Source organism: Psammomys obesus, unplaced genomic scaffold (assembly GCF_907164565.1).
Source record: "Psammomys obesus unplaced genomic scaffold, mPsaObe1.curated_primary_1811, whole genome shotgun sequence".
Classification (NCBI taxonomy): Eukaryota; Metazoa; Chordata; class Mammalia; order Rodentia; family Muridae; genus Psammomys; species Psammomys obesus.
The window spans coordinates 6,339,542-6,358,049 of record NW_026596240.1 but is presented as its reverse complement, the minus strand read 5'-3'; the positions used below and the strand labels follow the sequence as shown (position 1 = coordinate 6,358,049).

The window sequence follows — 18,508 nt, the reverse complement described above, 5'->3', positions numbered from 1 at the left end:
CACAAGGAGAGCAACAGAACAAGATAATTTGAACACAGGGAACTTCCCAGAAAATCATACTCCAACCAAGGACTATTCGTGGAGATGACCTGGAACCCCTGCACAGGTGTAGCCCATGGGGACTGCCTCTGACATAATCTGATTGGCCTGCTTGTTGATCACTTCCCCCTGAGGGGGGAGCAGCCTTACCAGGCCACAGTAGAGGACAATGCAGCCACTTTTGATGAGAACTGATAGACTAAGATCAGAAAGAAGAGGAGAACCTCCCCTATCAGTGGACTTGGGGAGTGGCATGCATGCAGAAAGGGGAGGGAGGATAGAATCGGAAGGGGAGGAGGGAGGGGCTTATGGGGGGATACAAATTGAATAAAGTGTAATTAATATTTTTTTTAAAGAGTTTTGGGAGGGCTGGAGAGATGGCTCAGAGGTCCTGAGTTCAATTCCCAGCAACCACACGGTGGCTCACAACCATCTATAATGAGATCTGGCACCGTCTTCTGGCAGGCAGGTGTACATGCAGACAGAACATTGTATCCATAATAAATAAATAAATCTTTAAAAAAAAGTTTTGGCGATAACCAGCTACCTCTATGACCTGGTTATAGAAGGGAATTCAAATGTAGTGCTATAGTAGTATTGAAAACCTGGTCAAATGCCTGTGACTGGGGAGATCACAAGAAAAAAAAAAAAGAATTAATGAAGAAGAGGTCCTGAATTTTAAAGAGAGCAAGGAAAGGTATATGGAAAGGTTTAGGGGAGGAAAGGGTTGTGGGAATTGATGTAATCTCAAAATATAAACAAAACCATTGTTTTAAGTAGCCTCTTTCTATTTTATCATTTTTGTATCGCTTGGGTCTGAAGGTAGGTAGAGTCTTGCCATCACTTCGTTTTCTTGCTTTCATTCATTCATTCTTTAATTTCTTTCAGTTTAATTTTTTAATTTAATTTATATATTTATTTATTACAATTTATTCACTTTGTGTCCCCACTGCAGCCCCCTCTGTCACCACCTCCCAGTTCCACCCACTCTCCCTCTCCTCCCACTATGCCCTATCCCTAGTCCACTGATAGGGGAGGACCTTCTCCGTTTCTATCTAAATTATTTCTTAAAAATAACTTTACACTGACTCCCTCTCCCAAAGTCTCATTTTCCTTGCACCTGATAGATTCAGAAAAGGTATTTGTGAAGTCAGAGATGTATTTGTGGAGGTTGGGGTCTAAGTAGTAGGCACTACATAACTCACACATATAGCTGACATTTATTAACATAGAAAGCTGCAAAATGGTTTGTTCACAATTCCTCAGTGGCTTCCTAACTTTAATACCATTGATCAGACTGCTTTGTATGATGTTGTGGGCTATAATGTAGATTTTTTTTCAGAACCTTATTCTACAAGGAAATATATGACTTGCAGAATAACTTTTAATTCCTATAACATATTTGATCTATAAAAAGATTAAAAATGTAGGAACAGAGGATAATATACCAGATATTGTCTTCTCCCTCTTAAAGGGAAACACTGTATTTGAAGACAGCATATAGATTTTCAGAGTGTGTGTGACTCTCAGAAATATATGCATGTTTAAATTATTCACTATGCTCCTTTGTGCATGTTTCTATCGTCTTACAATCATGTTTCAATTTGCTGTTTCCACACAGCTTTAACTTTAGAACTTTAATGCATGGGCTATACCTTTATTTGCGTGTCCTGGTTGATTTGTGCTACACAGATACAGTACCCTTGGAACTAGGGCAAGCATCTCACAGTGCTTCCTGACATCAGAATAAATCTGATAGGTGACATCAGGATAAATTTGAGATGTGGCCTATTGACAAGATCCTGTGAAAAAAGTTACTTTCAATTTCAGTTTTTGTATAAGTTCTGCTTCTCAAGACTTAGAGTATATCACCAAAACAAACAAACAAACAAATAAACAAACAAGCAAACAAAAACCCTCAGCTACAAACACAGAGACTCAAAGAGATTTCTTGTGATTTTAGGGTAAGATGGATCAGCCTGCCCAGTCAGCATCTCTGTAGAAGTCATGCACTAGATTATGACCAACCACCTGTTTGGGAGTGAAAAGATTCATTTTACCATATTTTATGGTAGTGGTGGCCAAGAAGATCTATTATCATTTTCAGTTCCAATGACAGCATATGTTTCATATACTGTTTTCATAGGTCTATCATGCTTCAAATTGTTTGTCCATTCTAAGTATGAAGTAATGCATTATTGCTATCTTTCAGTGGATGATGTTAGCCATATGACTGTATTTATCTGTAATATGGAATTATTTGTGGGAGTTTGCTCATCACTTTTCTTTTTGTTCTGGCATTTTTTATATCGATTTTTAGTATGTATCCTATTTACATGTAACAGTTCTGATTCTTTTTCAGGTATACAATATGATGATAAACTTTTAAATTACATATTATTTATTATATGCATGCATGCACATGCTACAGCATATATGTGGAGGTTAGAGGACAGCTTGCAAGAGTTGCTTCTCTCAAAACCAGGGTTTGTTAAGCCTGACAGCAAGTGCCTTTTCCCACTAAGTAATCTTTTTTTTAAAAGTATTTTTTGTTTTTTTTTTAGAAATTATTTATCCATTCACTCTACATCCTGATTGCAGCCCCCTCATCTCCTTCCAATCCCCCATCTTGCATACCCCTTCGCCATTCTCCTCTCTCCTTCTCTTCAGAGAAGGTGGAAGACCCCAGTGAGTACCAACATACTCTGGCATATTAAGCTGCTGCAGGACTAGGCACATACTCTCCTCCTGAGACTAGATAAGGCAGCCAGTCAGAGGAATGGGATCCAAATGGAGGCATCAGGTTCAGAGGGGGTCCCCCTCCAGTTGCTGGGGGATCCATATGACGACCAAGCTGTACATCTGCCACATATATGCATAGGAGCTAGGACAACTCTGAGACTTGCCAGGGACCCAGGAGGCCCAGAAAGTCCACAGGGGTCATCCTATATGAGACTCCTAGCAGCGGGGGAATTGGAGCGTGAAGTGGCTACCTTCTATAACCAGGCAGGACTTCCAGTACATGGATAAGGACATGAACCCACCCACAAAACCTTTGACCCAAAATTTGTCATGCCTACAAGAGGTGATAGGACAGAGATGGAGCAAAGACTGAGATTGTTCAATCAAAGGCTGATCCTTCTTGAGATCCATCCCATGGAAGATAACCAGTCCTTGACACTATTAGTATTTCTCTGCTATGCTTGTAGACAGGAGCCTAACATGACCCCACTGAAAGGCCTCACCCAGCAGCTGATAGAAACAAAGAACCACAGCCAAACATTAGACAGTGCTCAGCGAGTCCCATGGAAGGGTTGTGGAAAGGATTGAGGGAACTGGAGAGATCAGGGACTCCATAAGAAGACCTACAGTGTCAACAAACCTGGCCCCATAGGGGCTCACAGACACTGAGCCACTAACCAAAGAACATGTATGGTTTAGTCTTACTAAGTAATCTTATCATCCTGACATTGGCGAAAATTTTATATATTTAAGTGCTAGTGGCAGCTAGAAATAAATCTATAAAATAATTTATAGCCCTGAACATGCCAATTTAGCAATCAAGTAAAGTGAAATTAGTGTAACTTTTTGCTGAATAAAGAAAGATATGATTTTACTTATGTAGAACACTCATTTCTAAGTGTCATATGCACACAACAAATTCTCATACTCCAAGAGGTCAATTTCAATTATCTGCGTTTTTCAGTTTTGTAAAAAAGTTCATTTGCAACAAAAAGAGATAACTGAAAGATCCCAAGTTTATGTATAGGTTTAGGAATAAAGTTTTTTATAATTTTGTGTTGACATGGGATAATTACACATATTTATGGTGTATGGTGTCATATTCTGACACATATAGCGATTATTATTGACCAAATGAGAATAATTAGAATGCCAATCACTTCAGTTCCAATTCATAGTTATAGCACTACAGCTAAATAACCTCAGAATGCTTTCCATGTAGATGTGCCTCAATGATTATATGGAAAGCTCAGGTGGCATAGGGCGCTAATCCTCATGATCCACTTGGGAAAGGAAAATTGCCCAATTCACCATTTGGTTTTGATGGTTATTGTTGCAAAAACACTTATGCCTCCCTGGCTCCATTTCTCCCCTCCATAAAAAAAGAAAAAAAATCATTTGACTTTTTCTAGTAGAAGTACAGTACTCTAGGAATGATGTACCTCAGGTATTCTGATGCTAGAGAGTAATTGATCAGAGTTTCTCACACCTGGGGTTAAAATGAATGTCAAAGTATCCAAGAGGGTGAAAACGAGCATAAAGATGAACGAGGCATGAAACCCCAGAAATGAATGCAGACGGATGATGTTTCTATTTTATTGTCCTTGTAAATAAAATAACTTGTGCTCTTGGCTTTCATCTGCCATAGAAACGGGTTGTTATGAGATAACAGCTTAGAAAATTGAATTATGATTTTCAAGGGTTAAAAAATGTGCAGCATTTTCTTTTCCACAATCTGTGGAAGTATTTCAAATATTCGAGCAATCTTGCCTTCTGCACCACAGGTGTGTGTCTGTGTGTGTGTGTGTGTGTGTGTGTATAGATTCCTCCCTGTGAGAAGGAGGCATTGTTGTTTTAGAAGCTTACATAAGCATCTTTTTCTTTCATACCAAGGTGATACTGATAAAATAGAACAAATCACCTTGAGCCCATTGGTCTTCTCTTCTACAGGTCCTTCTGCTGTGGTATACCATTTTCCTTTTGTTCTTTTACATGTTCCTTCCACAGCATACCTCCTTCCTCATTCTCTGTATTTCTTCCTTCCTTCCCATCCAAAAGTCATATATTCTGGTTGGGATTAATTAAATGTTTGTCAATATTTTTTAAGGGCAGTTTAAGACTGATAGCACTGTATGAATTATAATATTGAAAACAATTATCATACAGACAAAAACAGGCTTAGAAGGATTAAAAAAAATTAGCCAATTTTTCATGAGTGGGAACTAGCAAAAAAGAAACTCAACTGAGGTTACCATAAATGTGAAATCTATACACATGAGCTAACCTTCACCCCCTTGGATGGCTGTCATAAGTTTCTTTTTTGTAAACTATCACCTTTAAAGAAGTTTGCTTCCTTCTGTTGAGGTAAGTGACGTAAGATGACTAAATTAGACCTACTCAAAACTGGACCAAAAGGGCTAACCACTAAATTTCTCTAAGGACTGGAATGATGGACAGCAAGAGAAAAGCCTTCTGATTTGTTGTCATTTCCTTTGTTCACCCAGTGATGCCACGCTTTGCTGAACAAGTTGAGGTAGCAATTGAAGCCCTGAGTGCCAACGTCCCTCAACCATTCGAGGAGAATGAGTTCATCGATGCCTCGCGCCTGGTGTATGACGGTGTTCGGGACATCAGAAAAGCTGTGCTGATGATCAGGGTATGTGAGAGTTTTAGAGCAAAGAGCTAGTAGAGAGTCCCCAGGAAGTTCAATGTCTTCCTCATTTTTAATTACTCAATGAAGAATAATTAATTAATTAACTACTCTGTGAAGATGTTTGACTCCTAGCATATCCATGCCAAGTGGACTTTTTACTTATACATGGATGAGTGGGTCCCAAAGAGGCCTGCTTCATAGCAGTGACTGTCCTGACATTTGTCCTGGCTCTTCCTGGCATTCATTTTTTTCTGTAAGCTTCATTTGATTTGATAAAAACCCTGATACTTTTTATTTGTGTCTTTTGTAGACATTGTCTTCACACCAGGAGCACGAGGGAATCATGAGGTGTTAAGGAATGAAGCATTTTCAGTTTAATAGGGTTAATATAGCAACAGCATGATGAGTTACATCATTATGTGTAAATCTAGATAGTCTTCTGTGAAAACTCCTCCCATCACCTACCTTATTAGCTTTCATTACCCACATTTCTGTCAAATATGTGTGAGTTTTCATAACTATTGCCTAAATAGTAAACCATACTGTAAACATGGAAGGTCTACATTATACTTGACTTTAAACTTAGACTGTATCATTTGTGATTTCTTCTATCCATCCAAAACATGCATTCATCTGTCTCTATGACCCATAACTTAATTCATACAATTTAGTTCCTGTATAATATTCCACTGTAGGTTTTACATTAGGTTTTGACTTCTTACCTTAACAACCACTTAATGACAATATTGTTCTAGCTATTTCATTAGCAATGGGGCTTTCCCTTCAAACAAACTACACATAAAGAAGAATAATTGAGAGAAAAATATGTAAAAATGATAAGTAAAGCTGAGAGATGATGAAATTCATCAGTATCATCCCAAGAAAATAATAATCAATATAATCCTCGTGATAACCATGCTTATTTTTTAAAGTTGAATATATATATATATATATATATATATATATATATATATATATATATATATAAACTAAAAAGTAAAAAGTAGCAAATGAAGGGCTGGACAGATGGTTCAGTGGTTAAGAACACTTATTGAGCTCACAGAGGACATGGATTCAGCTCTCACCACCCAGAGTGGGTGGTTCACAAATGCCTGTTAACTCCAGTTTCAAGTGATTTCATTTCTTCCTCTGGCCTCTGCAGGCACTGCACATAGACATCATTCATACAATGGATCTGGCACATATCCATACTCATAAATAAAAAATAATACTTTGTAAAAAGTAGAAATGAAGTTAATTATAGTTTCTTTGGTAAAATGTATCCATGATGTTAATATTGTAACTTCTGCATCAGCATCATTTAAAGCATCCAGTAACTTTACAAAGCTGTGGCTGAGACAGAGACTCTGTAACCACAAACTCTACAGCTGTTTCTGGAACTGACTGATGAAATCAATTTTAAAAGACTATAACATTCAATAAAATTTCATCAGGTCATTTTTTTATACTAAACACATAGATTTCAAGTTTGGAATTAGGGACTTGAATTTCTTGTGCTTTTAATTTACCCATTTTATAACTTTGATACTCTGACCATCTTTCAAGACTTGGCTAACCATCATTTCCCCATATTTACTTTGAACAATAATTACTCACTTCTTTGAAAACTTATAACAAATTCTGCTTGGATAAACTATTTCACTAATCCCTTTTATGACTATTACCTTCTTTAAACTGTAAAATTTTGAATAATATGGCTGTTTTTTTGTTGTTGTCATCATCATCCCCCTCATTGGGTTGTATTGAAAGAGAGAGAGAGGGGAGGAGGAAGAGAGTGAAAGTAAGACGGGAGCAGGAAAAGAGAAAGGGAGGGACAGAAGGAGGGGGGAGACAGTCTCAATCCAAACTCAGAATATAGAAAGATATCATAGAAAAAAATATGAGAATTAGAGTAGGGAGGGAAAGGATAGTGAGATTTTAATGTCATTTTCCCATCCTGTGCTAACTTGTGAAATAAGGTAACAGACCATGAGAGTTATGTTTGCCAAGTGTTCTGAGCTAAACCCCAGTATAATCCTCAAGACACATTTCCTCTTTTGCCATTTTTCTGCTTTGTTAGCCTTCAAATTTTTGTGACAACCATTTATCTGAAAAGCTGAGAAGGTTTATAGCCATCATTCATGCTTTCATTCATGAGCCACAAAAAGTCCACAGTTTTAGATAAAATGCCATATTATCATCACAGGGAGTATCATCTCCCCCATCTCAACACTTTAAAAAGAATTGCTTAAAATTTAGGACAAAAGAAATGTACAGTGGATATAAATTGTTACTTTTAGCACACAAAGGCCTCCTTTTGTATTTAAGTAATTTTATGGCTTCACTTTTAATATAATTATTATATCTATGAGACATAGAAAATTTTATTGCACAAGGAAAGAGTGATGGGGGTGGGCTTTTCCTGTCAGCTGTCTGTATAACCTCTTTCCAATGTGCTGATTATACTTTGCAAAAGAAAGAAATCTCTTCTAAAATCACTTAAAAAGTGATAACTGTGGGAAGCTCCATCACGGGTCAAATTCTCCATCACCTTTATCCTCAGCAATCTGTGCATCTTTGATTGTCATGTTGGTGTCTGCTTGTTCCAGGATAGCTCCAGGAAGTCCTCAGATGTAGGCAAAATTTGTGCTTCCCAGGTTCCAAACTTTCTTTCCAAGACCACACATCTGTTCTGGAGCATGTCTTTGCCCTTCTTTCTTGAGCCTGTTATTCATTTGCTTTGTAATAAAATCTCAGCGATAGGTTGTAGAAATTTTTTTCATTATCTTCACAAGGCATTTGAAAAAAGAAATATGCAACCCAGGAAGACCATTGCACATTAATCTTCTCACCCACAGTAGTTATGTTTAAGTGTTCACTCTGAATAATCAGTTCATTAGTTCTGACTCGGTGCTGTGGGGGAAATTCAGGGTTAAGGTTAGATTCTTGTCAGTCTCTGGTCATAGTCACATTTTCTTTATACAATCAATATACAATATATGGACAATATATCTATATCTGTATGTTGTCTAAAGTCACTTTGATTCAAATATCACTGAGGTATTAGAATCAAACTTATAGATGCCAGCACAGACTCACGCTGGAAGGCAGCTTATCTGATGTTGGTGTTTTCTTTGTGAGGCACATTGCAGACTACATGACTTAGGAACATTCAGTTCGCCACTACCTTTGCCAACATTAAACAAGCTTCCAGCACTGCTTTGGGTTGCCATTTTAAACAGAGAAACCGTTAGCCCAAACAACAAAAAGTGTGGCAATAAATAAAGCATAAAGGGACATTTGTTTGTAGTGTGAGTGTTCAAAAACGAGAAGATCCCTGTCATTTTTTAACTTATGTAGGGATATGTATATTAGTGTCTGGGAATGAACACAGATTATTAGTTTTTGAAATAGTATTACAAATAAATTTTGGTGAAGAGAAAGAACCACAAATGAGGGATTTGCAGGTAATGAGGATGAAACGCACCTGTAAGGTACTTTTATTTACTCTTCGGAGTTAAGATGAGTAAAAGCATAGGGTTTACTATTAGGAGTTACATATAATGGGTTAGGTAGTAACTTGGTATAGAGACATCTACATTAAAAATATGACACTTGTCCTACACCATTTCTCTACACAAAATGTTTATACTGTCATCCTTCCTTTGGTTATATATGATGATTTCAAAGACAGGTCAAGGAAACAGTAGGGCATGAGACTGAGGTTTGACCAAGGTCTGTAGTTCACTGTAGCTCTCCTATACTGTGTTCCAAAGAGCTTTGGAGCATTGTTAGATAGTTAAATTTTCTGAAAGTAATATGGAATTGTTCTCTGCTTAAGTATGAAACATTAGTTGTTTAACCATTAGGTTGCCACATGTATGTTGATGACATGATGTGTTTTTGAAGTTGCACAGATAGTTATCTGTATGGAAAAATGTCATCTTCAGAATCAGTGAGGTCCATTTTCATTCTAATATTTAAATAAATATTTTAATGTTACTTAGGTCAAACAAATGGATTAGTTGTTGGGACCCAAAGGCTTAATAAATAAAACTGTTACAGATTTTTTTAATTTATTATTTTTCAGACTAGGGGCCCTATAAAAACATTAAGGAAACTATGAAGATGCTATGAAGGAGTGAAGTACGGAATTTTTAGTTTAACTGTACTTTAGGGTCATCGGTTAATTCTCTTCTCTGAAAATTAAGGAAACATGTCTAAAGTAAAAACACTCAGAGACCCAGTAGTTAGTGTGTGCCCCTAAAATCTTTATTTTAGTCATCCTGCTCAGCTGAGGTTTCTTTCAGTTGTTTAATAATCTGGAATTTGCAAGAGAAGTCAACAATATTAAAATTTTAGCAGTTAGAGTCAAAATAGTTCTCATAAGTAGCAAATGAAAGGCGTAAAGCTATCAACGTATGTTTTTCTGCTTTGTGGTAGTTAATCATAGTCCTGTATGGATGCTAGTTTTGTTTCCCTAACACCATTAATGAGAACTAATTTATTATGCTCTTTCTAAAGGGTTATGAAATATTCTATACTATTAGATCTTCCCCCAATACAGAAGTAAACAAAGACAAATTTTCTTTCATAATAAAGAAATATACTGAGTGCCAAATATAGTTCTATGGAAGTGGCAGAGGCAGGGTATGGGAGACAGAGCAGGTTTTATGGAGACAAGGTCAGAATGAACAGGATCGTATTTGAACAGAGCCTGCCAATTTCATGGCAGGATTGCTTTACAATTGGTGTAGCTGGGAAGTTGTGGAAGCCTAGGAACCACACAGAAGAAATGAGAGCCATTAGGGGGTTCTGAACATATACTTGATCTGGTCTATCTCAAATCTGAGTGGATTCAATGCTGGTGAGAATAGAGTATAGAAAGCAAGAATCTTAGTACTCAGTGGAAAGATCACATAGGGGACTTTCATGGTAACCCATGGCCAATTTGCGCCATGGGAGAGGTTATTTTGTTTCTTTGTTTGTTTTATTAATTGCCTTTAGATCTCTAATGTTAGGGTTCCATTTTTTTTTCAGTTTTTGTTTGAGACCTACTTTAATGTTAGAGCTCTCTACTGGGAAGTCATTTATTTGTAACTCACCCAGTGAGTCCAGTCAATGTGTATTTTTCTTTTATCTTTTCAATGAAACTCTCATATGAATATCAAACTTAAAAGAATTGCCCTTAATATATTTTTATTATATTTCAAAGTAAAACATTTCTGAACCCATCAACATCTCATTTGGCTTCAGTAGATGTATATTTGGCTTCTGTTGTGGAACCTATGGTCAGCGCCAAGCACCAGAGTTCTGCAGCTGACATCTGGTATATCTCTTCAGAACTTATGAGACTGCTGACCTCTGTGATAGGTGTTACTTATAGGCTTAGAAAATAGACTTGGGAAGATAAAAGATCAGATGTATTCTACAAAATGACATATGACCATAACTCAATAGATAGATAGTGGTAGATCCAGGAAACTGGAAATACACCCAAGGTGGTATTTTGGCTCGAGTGAAAAAGTCCTCCCTCAAAATAACAAGTTGTGTAATCGAGGCTTGATCCTCATGTCTTTAGTTTCCATTCAGTGAAACAAACATTCTAATGTCTTGTTCTTAAAACTTCGTCTATTAATAGGACTCTTATTCTTTGGGACAACTTTCAGATCATTTGTAGTTTATCAAAAATAGAAGTTAGAAGTCTATGCATACACAGAACTATTTATAGCAGCAACATGCATGAGTTTGATTTTGCTTAGAACACATAAAAATATTTCAGATTCATCCATTTGCCTGTGTAGTTTGTGATCATTAAGATAAGAGGTTCTTTACCTTGTTTCTCTGTTCTGTCAGTTACTTATTGGAACAGCTCAGAAAATTTTCTGGAAGGCTACTCTAGTGACATTTATGTTACTATTATAAAATATTCCGACAAGATGTCATTTAGGGAAGAAAGGGTTAAGTGGCTTACAATTCCATATTACAGTCCATTAGTGAAGGGAAGTCAAGGCAGGAACTTAAAAAGCTAGTCACATCGGAACTTAGTAGCAGAAAGAATTAAATTCAAGTTAGCTTACTTACTTGCTCTGTGCTTTCTCCTGGCTTGCAACGTTCAAAGCCTCATGCTTGGAGTAGGGCCACTCCCAGTGGGACAGGTCTTCCTGTACCAGTTAATAATGGAGCCAGTCTCCAGCTTAATCTGGATTAGTTCATTTCTCATTTTCTCTTCCCAGCCAGCACAAAGACTCTGAAACACTTCATACATCTACAAAATAGATGTGTGGTAAATGATGATAGCTACTATTACTGTTATTAGGTGTTATGTTTTATTAAGCATACTAATTCTCAATATCATATATGTGTTTACACTTTTTTATGATTGGCAAAGCATTTTCATATTCATCTGTGTTTAGGAGTCCTCTGAGGTAAACAGGAAAAATGGCAATTATAATATTCATTTTATGATTAAGGAGACATCAAAGCAACAAAACTGAGTGATTTTTTCAAAGACTTGTAGTTAGTGAGTAAAAGACAAAATAGTACCTCTTGGCCCACATCAAGATTTTTTATTTCATTTTGTGGTGTGTGTGTGTGTGTACATATATGTGTGATGTATACATGTGTTTATAGGTATGTAGGTGTGTATGAGTACACATGCTTGTTGACCACAGTTCAAGCTCAGCTAACTTCCTTTATTGCTCTTCACTTTATAGTTTTTTGAAATATAGTCTCCCACTGAACCCAATACTTGCTTTTTTGTCCAGACTGGCTGTCTAGCAACCATTAGGAATCCTCCTGTCTCAACCTCCTCAGTAGTACATTATAGATTTATATAGCCAAATGCAGGTGTTTAAAAGAATTATTTTTATATATATTTTGAAAGTTTTATTATTATTATTATTATTACTATTACTATTTACAATGTATTCATGTTGTATCACCGCTGTAGCCCCGTCCCTTGTCTCTTCCCAGGCTCACCTTCCTCCCTATTCTTCCCACATACCCCTCTCCTAAGTCCACTGATAGCAGAGGTCCTCCTCTCCTACAATCTGACCCTAAGCTATCCATAAAGAATTATTGATCAGATGTTCCACATCTATCTCCCTCCAACTCTTACACTCCAGATCTCTCCAACAATATACCTTTCTCCAACCTTCATGTCTTTTACTGCTGCTACCACCGGATTCCAACTGGAGATGACCAAATGTGCGTGTGAGCCTATCTGATGGGGCATGAGCTATGTACTGTTTGAGATTTTTCCAAAGAAAAGTGAGTGACTCTGCTTCCCTCAGCAGCTATCAACTGCCAGTACTTCCTTCACTATTGGTGGGCCTTCGGAGCTCCTCTCCCTTTACTGCTTGCTCTTGTGCAGGTCTTGTGTAGATAACCATAGTTCCTGTGCACAACAGCCATGTCATGTCCAGAGAACAGCGTGGCACTCCATTTAGCTCATCCTCCAGCTTTCACCCTCTTCCCACCTCCTCATCTTCAGTGTTCCCTGAACCTCAGATGGGGAGATGGTGCCATAGATGTCTCCTCAGAAGCTTAGCCCTCACAGTCATTTATTATTAGGAGTTTAACCAGTTACACGTTTTCCCCCATCACTGCAAAATTCAGCTTCTCTGGATGAGACTGCACACATCACAAGTCTATGAATATAAACATAGAGGCTGAAGAGGCATTTTGATTACGTGAGCTTTTAGCCTCTAATATCCCCAGTCCTGTCTTTGGGCCATGTTTTCAGTGCTAGGTATGAATTCCCTTCTGTGTAGCAAGCCACAAAACCCACGGATAAGGGAATGCCAATTTTCCAAACTAACTCCTGTTTGATTGGCAAACACTTTGTCAACCAAGCCATCTCCTCAGTCCTTCAGGCTATTATTGTTTTAACCTCTCTTTCATTTTGATTCCTGGCTATACTCGTTTTCATAAATCTCAGCGTCATTAGCCTTACCCTAAGGTGAGGCTTGCCATTGACTCACTGGTTGTATAAATGCCCAGGACACGGCAGTGCTTGGACACAGCCCTACAGGCCGTGGTGTGTGCTGCATCTTTCTCTTGAAAGAGGTGTTCCATTTATTTTCTCTCCCTTTAAAGAAATGATGAAAGTGCTTGCAATCTTATCATCTCATCTGTCAGCAGAATTTACCAACTTGCTGCAATTCTTTCACAGTACATTTCCAGAAGCAAGAAATGATCCCAGAAAATTGCCTCTGTCCACAGTAAACATTTAACCAGTTATTTAAACCAGGTTCTGCCTATCTCACCCCCACTTAATTGGCAGAATTCTTACTGAGAAACTCTTTCTCCCATTCTTTTAACATTGCTATGAAACAAAATTTGAACATAAATAGATGACTGAGTGAATGCTAATGAGGTTGATGTGGAAAGGTTGATGTGAGAAGGAAACCAAGATTCTCTATGCTCAAACATGGAAAATTAGGAGGCATAATGCAGTATGAGCACGAACAACCCCATTTTATGCCTGTCTGACCAATCTCAAGACCACGTCAGTAACTACAACTGATAAATTAGCCTAAGGATGCCAAGGAAATCAGCACAATGAAACAGGGTAAATGGGCCCCAGCATCACCAGTACTGTTGCTACACTTGTATCTCTTTTGAAAGACACATGAGTTCCTGCCACAGCTAAAGAGACAATTTGCAGAAGGCTGTAAGCAGAAGGGTCCCACCAATGCCCTCTCATCGTGTGCATGACCCACATCACCTCCTGAAGGGATCTTAGAGTTTTCAGTATGTGATAGTTATGGTGCATGCTTCAGAATGCCTACTTAGAAAGCTTCAAGAAAAGGTGGTGCCTCATATTCTTCAGTATTCTATTGGCAAAAGAGTGTATAAAGAGAAATAAAACAATAAAGGAGTGTGAAGAGACTGTCTCGAGTTTGTGGGGCACCCAGAGAAACTGGTAAACCCTTAACACATGTTATCTATTTAGAAGAAAGGAAAAGTGTTTTATTGGTTGGCTCATAGATCCATTCTTATCTATCTGCAACACAGACTTTAATGATTTGGAATGATCTTAATCTAACTCTTCTTCCTTTATGCCATTTATCATTCAGGTTCTTACCCAATTTATAATGTGTACAAATACCCAAAACATAGACTTTTGAGGTTGGGGGTCAAATATATTTGCTTGTTTGGATCCAAGTTCTGGTTTTGTTTCTAAATCAAAGACATGGAATGTGTTTCTGGACTTTTTTTTCTACCTGATTTTTCTTGGTTGTAGATAGAGAATAATTGTCACTTCACTATGCTGGTGAAATCTGAATTGATACTATGAAGGAATTATTTAGCTTTTAATTATGTGCAGTAAATGATAGCTTCCATATTAAAAAGTATTGTTGAAGCCAGGTGTGGGGCACATGTCTTTAATCATACCACTGGGGAAGGAAAGGTAGGTCTCTGTGAGGTAAAGGCCAGCCAGGTATACATAGTGACATCCAGGACAGCCAGAGCTATGTGGTGAGACCTGTAGTAAGGTTTTGTTGTTGTTGTTATTGAGTGAATTAATTTTAAATCCTACATAATTATTATCGCAAACAGATTGATGATGAGTAGATAATTTATATAAAGTAACATTGGTTTTCTCTCTCTCACACACACACACACACACACACACACACACACACACACACACAGTGGCCACAGTGAAAAGCACGAATTTATGGAGAATGGAGACAAAACTCAGAGATGCCAGGTGGCATTCTTAGAGCTACACAGAGGTCTCTAATCAATCAGGGTTGAATGTAGTCTGAAATATAATCTTTCTATCACATGCCTTAGTAAGAAAAACCCGTATTTCATGGGGTCTAGTCACTTACATAGAGATCTCTAATAATTCTGCTTATTGAGAAAAGAAGAACTAGAACAGAGAAAATAATATTAGAGACAAACGATAGAATAAATTTTGTTGAGGATAATTAATTTCTATCTTAAAATTGACATGGATTTTATACAACTGTACTTTTGCTTGAATTAGAAGTCATCTCATGTTAAAAGCCAAACTTAGATTTGCTATATTTGTAGAGGAAATACATAAAATGTATTTTCTACGGAGGTAAGTTAGGGAAATGTGGTTCCCATGGTTTTGAAAATGATACCATATAAAAATAGCCATATTATATGCAAGATGCTATAAACTCTTTCTTTGGGGATGTTTAGACTTTGCAACAAAATATGTTGATAAAGGTGAACTGATTTTTATCTTTTTTGTTGTTATTTAGACTCCAGAAGAACTGGAAGATGATTCTGACTTTGAGCAAGAAGATTATGATGTGCGAAGTCGGACCAGTGTTCAGACTGAAGATGACCAGCTCATTGCTGGGCAGAGTGCACGGGTATGTAGATGTTCTTGACTTTGGATAGCTTCCCAAGAAGAAACTCACACAAATGGTGAAAGGAAATTTCCTTAATTACAGGTGCTGGGAGCTCAGATATCTTTGGCTCAGAAGTCTGGGCTGTTACTTGGGTGGTCTGTGACAATGCACATTTTTTTATGTTGGGAGCAACTACTAATGCCCCTAACTCCTTTTAACCCTCTCTATCCTCTATCCATCATGCATAGCAGCTGCATCTAAACACTGCATACAATAACGTGTAGTAAATTATATTTGGCCTGAGGGTAGTAATTTGATGGACTAGGCGGCATCTAATGTATAAATTGCATTTTACCATTGTGCTGTCTGAAATCTCCATGCTCAGAACTAGCACAAGAAGCAACAGCACATGGAGAACTAGAGTTCTGCTATGTTACTAGCTTAACAATAGCTCCTTAGTCTTGGGTAAATTTAATAGTAAATACTATATTGAATCAAGGGTATTGTATAGAGGAAAATCTTTGTTTCTCCCTAATGCCTACTTGTTGACAGGGCCAGGATTTTTGCTTAACAATAGGAAGAAATTACACTCATGCCCATGAATTTTGAGTTTTGGCATGAATCATGCAACAAAATATAACAGCTAGGTCAAAGAGATGAACACTCACTAACTTGGTTCATAGCACAAATGGTACAATGAACGTCCTAGAGCTAAGCCAACAAGATCAGCTCTATTTCCTCCAACATAGTTGTGAATACTCTATGTAGGTAGTAGGCAATAGATTTCTTTTAAAATATTATTTTCATAGAGTAAAACCATTCAAATTTTAGTATAACTTAAAATTTACCTTCTAATTATCTGTTAATTTTTCTTAAGAAGATATAGTAAGCACAGACAGGCCTCAAAATAAGAATATGGCTGGTGCACATATGACAAATGTAAAAGATCCTGAGACAAAAGATGAATGGAAATTTAAATCATAATAAGAATCTATCTCATTCCAGTCAGAATGGCCATTGCCAAAAATAAATGAATAAATAATAACAAATTCTATTAAGAATGTGGGGAAAGGGAACTCTTATACACTGCCTGGAAAAATATAAATTAGCAAAGTCACTATGGAAATTATAGAGGGTCTCAGAAAACTAAAATTGGAACCATCATATGTCCCACCATGCTACTCCTGAGTATTTACCCTCGAAGACTCTTGGGTCAACATGCTACAGAGACACTTTGACATGCATGTTTTTTGTAACAATCCGCAAAATAGTCAAGTTACAGAATCAGCCCAACTGTCTCTTAACAGATAACTGGATAATAAAATGTAAACATGTATGTAATGAAATCTTATTCATCCAAAGAGAGGAAAATTAAATCATTTGTCAGAAAAGAAATACAAATGGAGATTATCATATTATGGAAAGTAAGTTAGATTCTGAAAGACAAATATTGCACATTTTTTATGGATCTCAGAATTCTCTTTTTAAAAGGTTTATTTTATTTTTAATCATGTGCTTATCTGTGGTTATGTGCATAAGACTGCAAGTGCATGTATATGTATATGTATATGTATGTCAATGAACGCACCATATATATGTATATATAATTTAAATATACACATGGGTTGAAAAAGAGCTATTAAGGGTGAATGTAGATTTTGGATATACTGCTGCAAGCTCCTTTTGCTATAGTAATTGTAAAAGATAAGTAGAGATCAACAAGTTAAGTGACTAAAATAAAGAGGACACAAAGAAATGTGGTGTTCAAAATGACTGCACCTAAAACTCTGTTTCTCTAATGTACTATAGACCTTGATATCTTTGTTCCAAAGTCAAATGGTTGAGGATATCTAGGTGTAGATTGATAGACATGCAAAGGTAAAAATTCAGCCACTAAGGGCATTGTGATGTTGCATGGTATATTGGCACACACATTTAATACTGGGTTTTGGGAGGAAGGGACAAGGATTGTGGATTCTATAGTAGCCCTGGCCAAATAATGATACTGCATGTCAATAAACCAGGGAAGAGAGTATAGCTCACTCATAAAGCGTTTATCTAGCATATATAAGGCCCTAAATGACCAGAGGAACAGAAAACCTACTAGCTCAGATTTCACACAACTTTGGTTTTGATTTATAGCAAATGCTAGTACTACTCTGAGAGTTATGTGTTGCTTGAATTCTCTGGCTTGCAGATAGATTATCCGTTAAAGGTGAACCATAGACTTACTTGACAGCATTCTTATGAGGATTACTTGATCTTTACAAGATAATAGAACAAGACTTGCTGTATAGTAAATGCTCAATAAAGTCGGCTCTGATCATTATCCTCATTTGGCAGAGATGGTCCCCTCTAACCATAGAAGTGACATCAAAGTGTATGAAAGGGCATAGAACCTCCATTGAAAATTCCTCAGAAGCAATTCAATCTTGCCTAAAATATTCAAAATTGTGAAGGTCATTAAGCAAGAATCTTTTGAGTCTGTTGGCATACCACCAAACTAATTAATCAAGCCAACTCATCTTTAAAATTAAGTAAAACCAGCATTTTTATGTCAATGACAAAGGACAAGTTTGAGTAATTCATCCAAACATTAATCAACTCCAAGTTAATTTTATTGACTGACTCCTGCTCTGGTTCCACTGATTTGTGTCCTCAAACAATAAGACCCATTAAATAAGCCTTATCTTGCTTTGAGATAGCCATCTTATGAACACTGCCCGAATAATCC

General features: G+C 37.0%; 1 protein-coding gene across 2 annotated transcripts in view; it reads left to right on the top strand.

The window, feature by feature from the left end:
- Positions 1-18,508, top strand: part of Ctnna2 (catenin alpha 2) — a 1,158,760-nt gene that overhangs the window by 1,079,180 nt on the left and 61,072 nt on the right. For both annotated transcript variants that reach the window (XM_055596488.1, XM_055596487.1), the window contains exons 13-14: positions 5,286-5,437; positions 15,682-15,795. In XM_055596488.1, the coding sequence (XP_055452463.1) occupies positions 5,286-5,437; positions 15,682-15,795 (266 nt within the window). The remainder of the gene's footprint in view (positions 1-5,285; positions 5,438-15,681; positions 15,796-18,508) is intronic.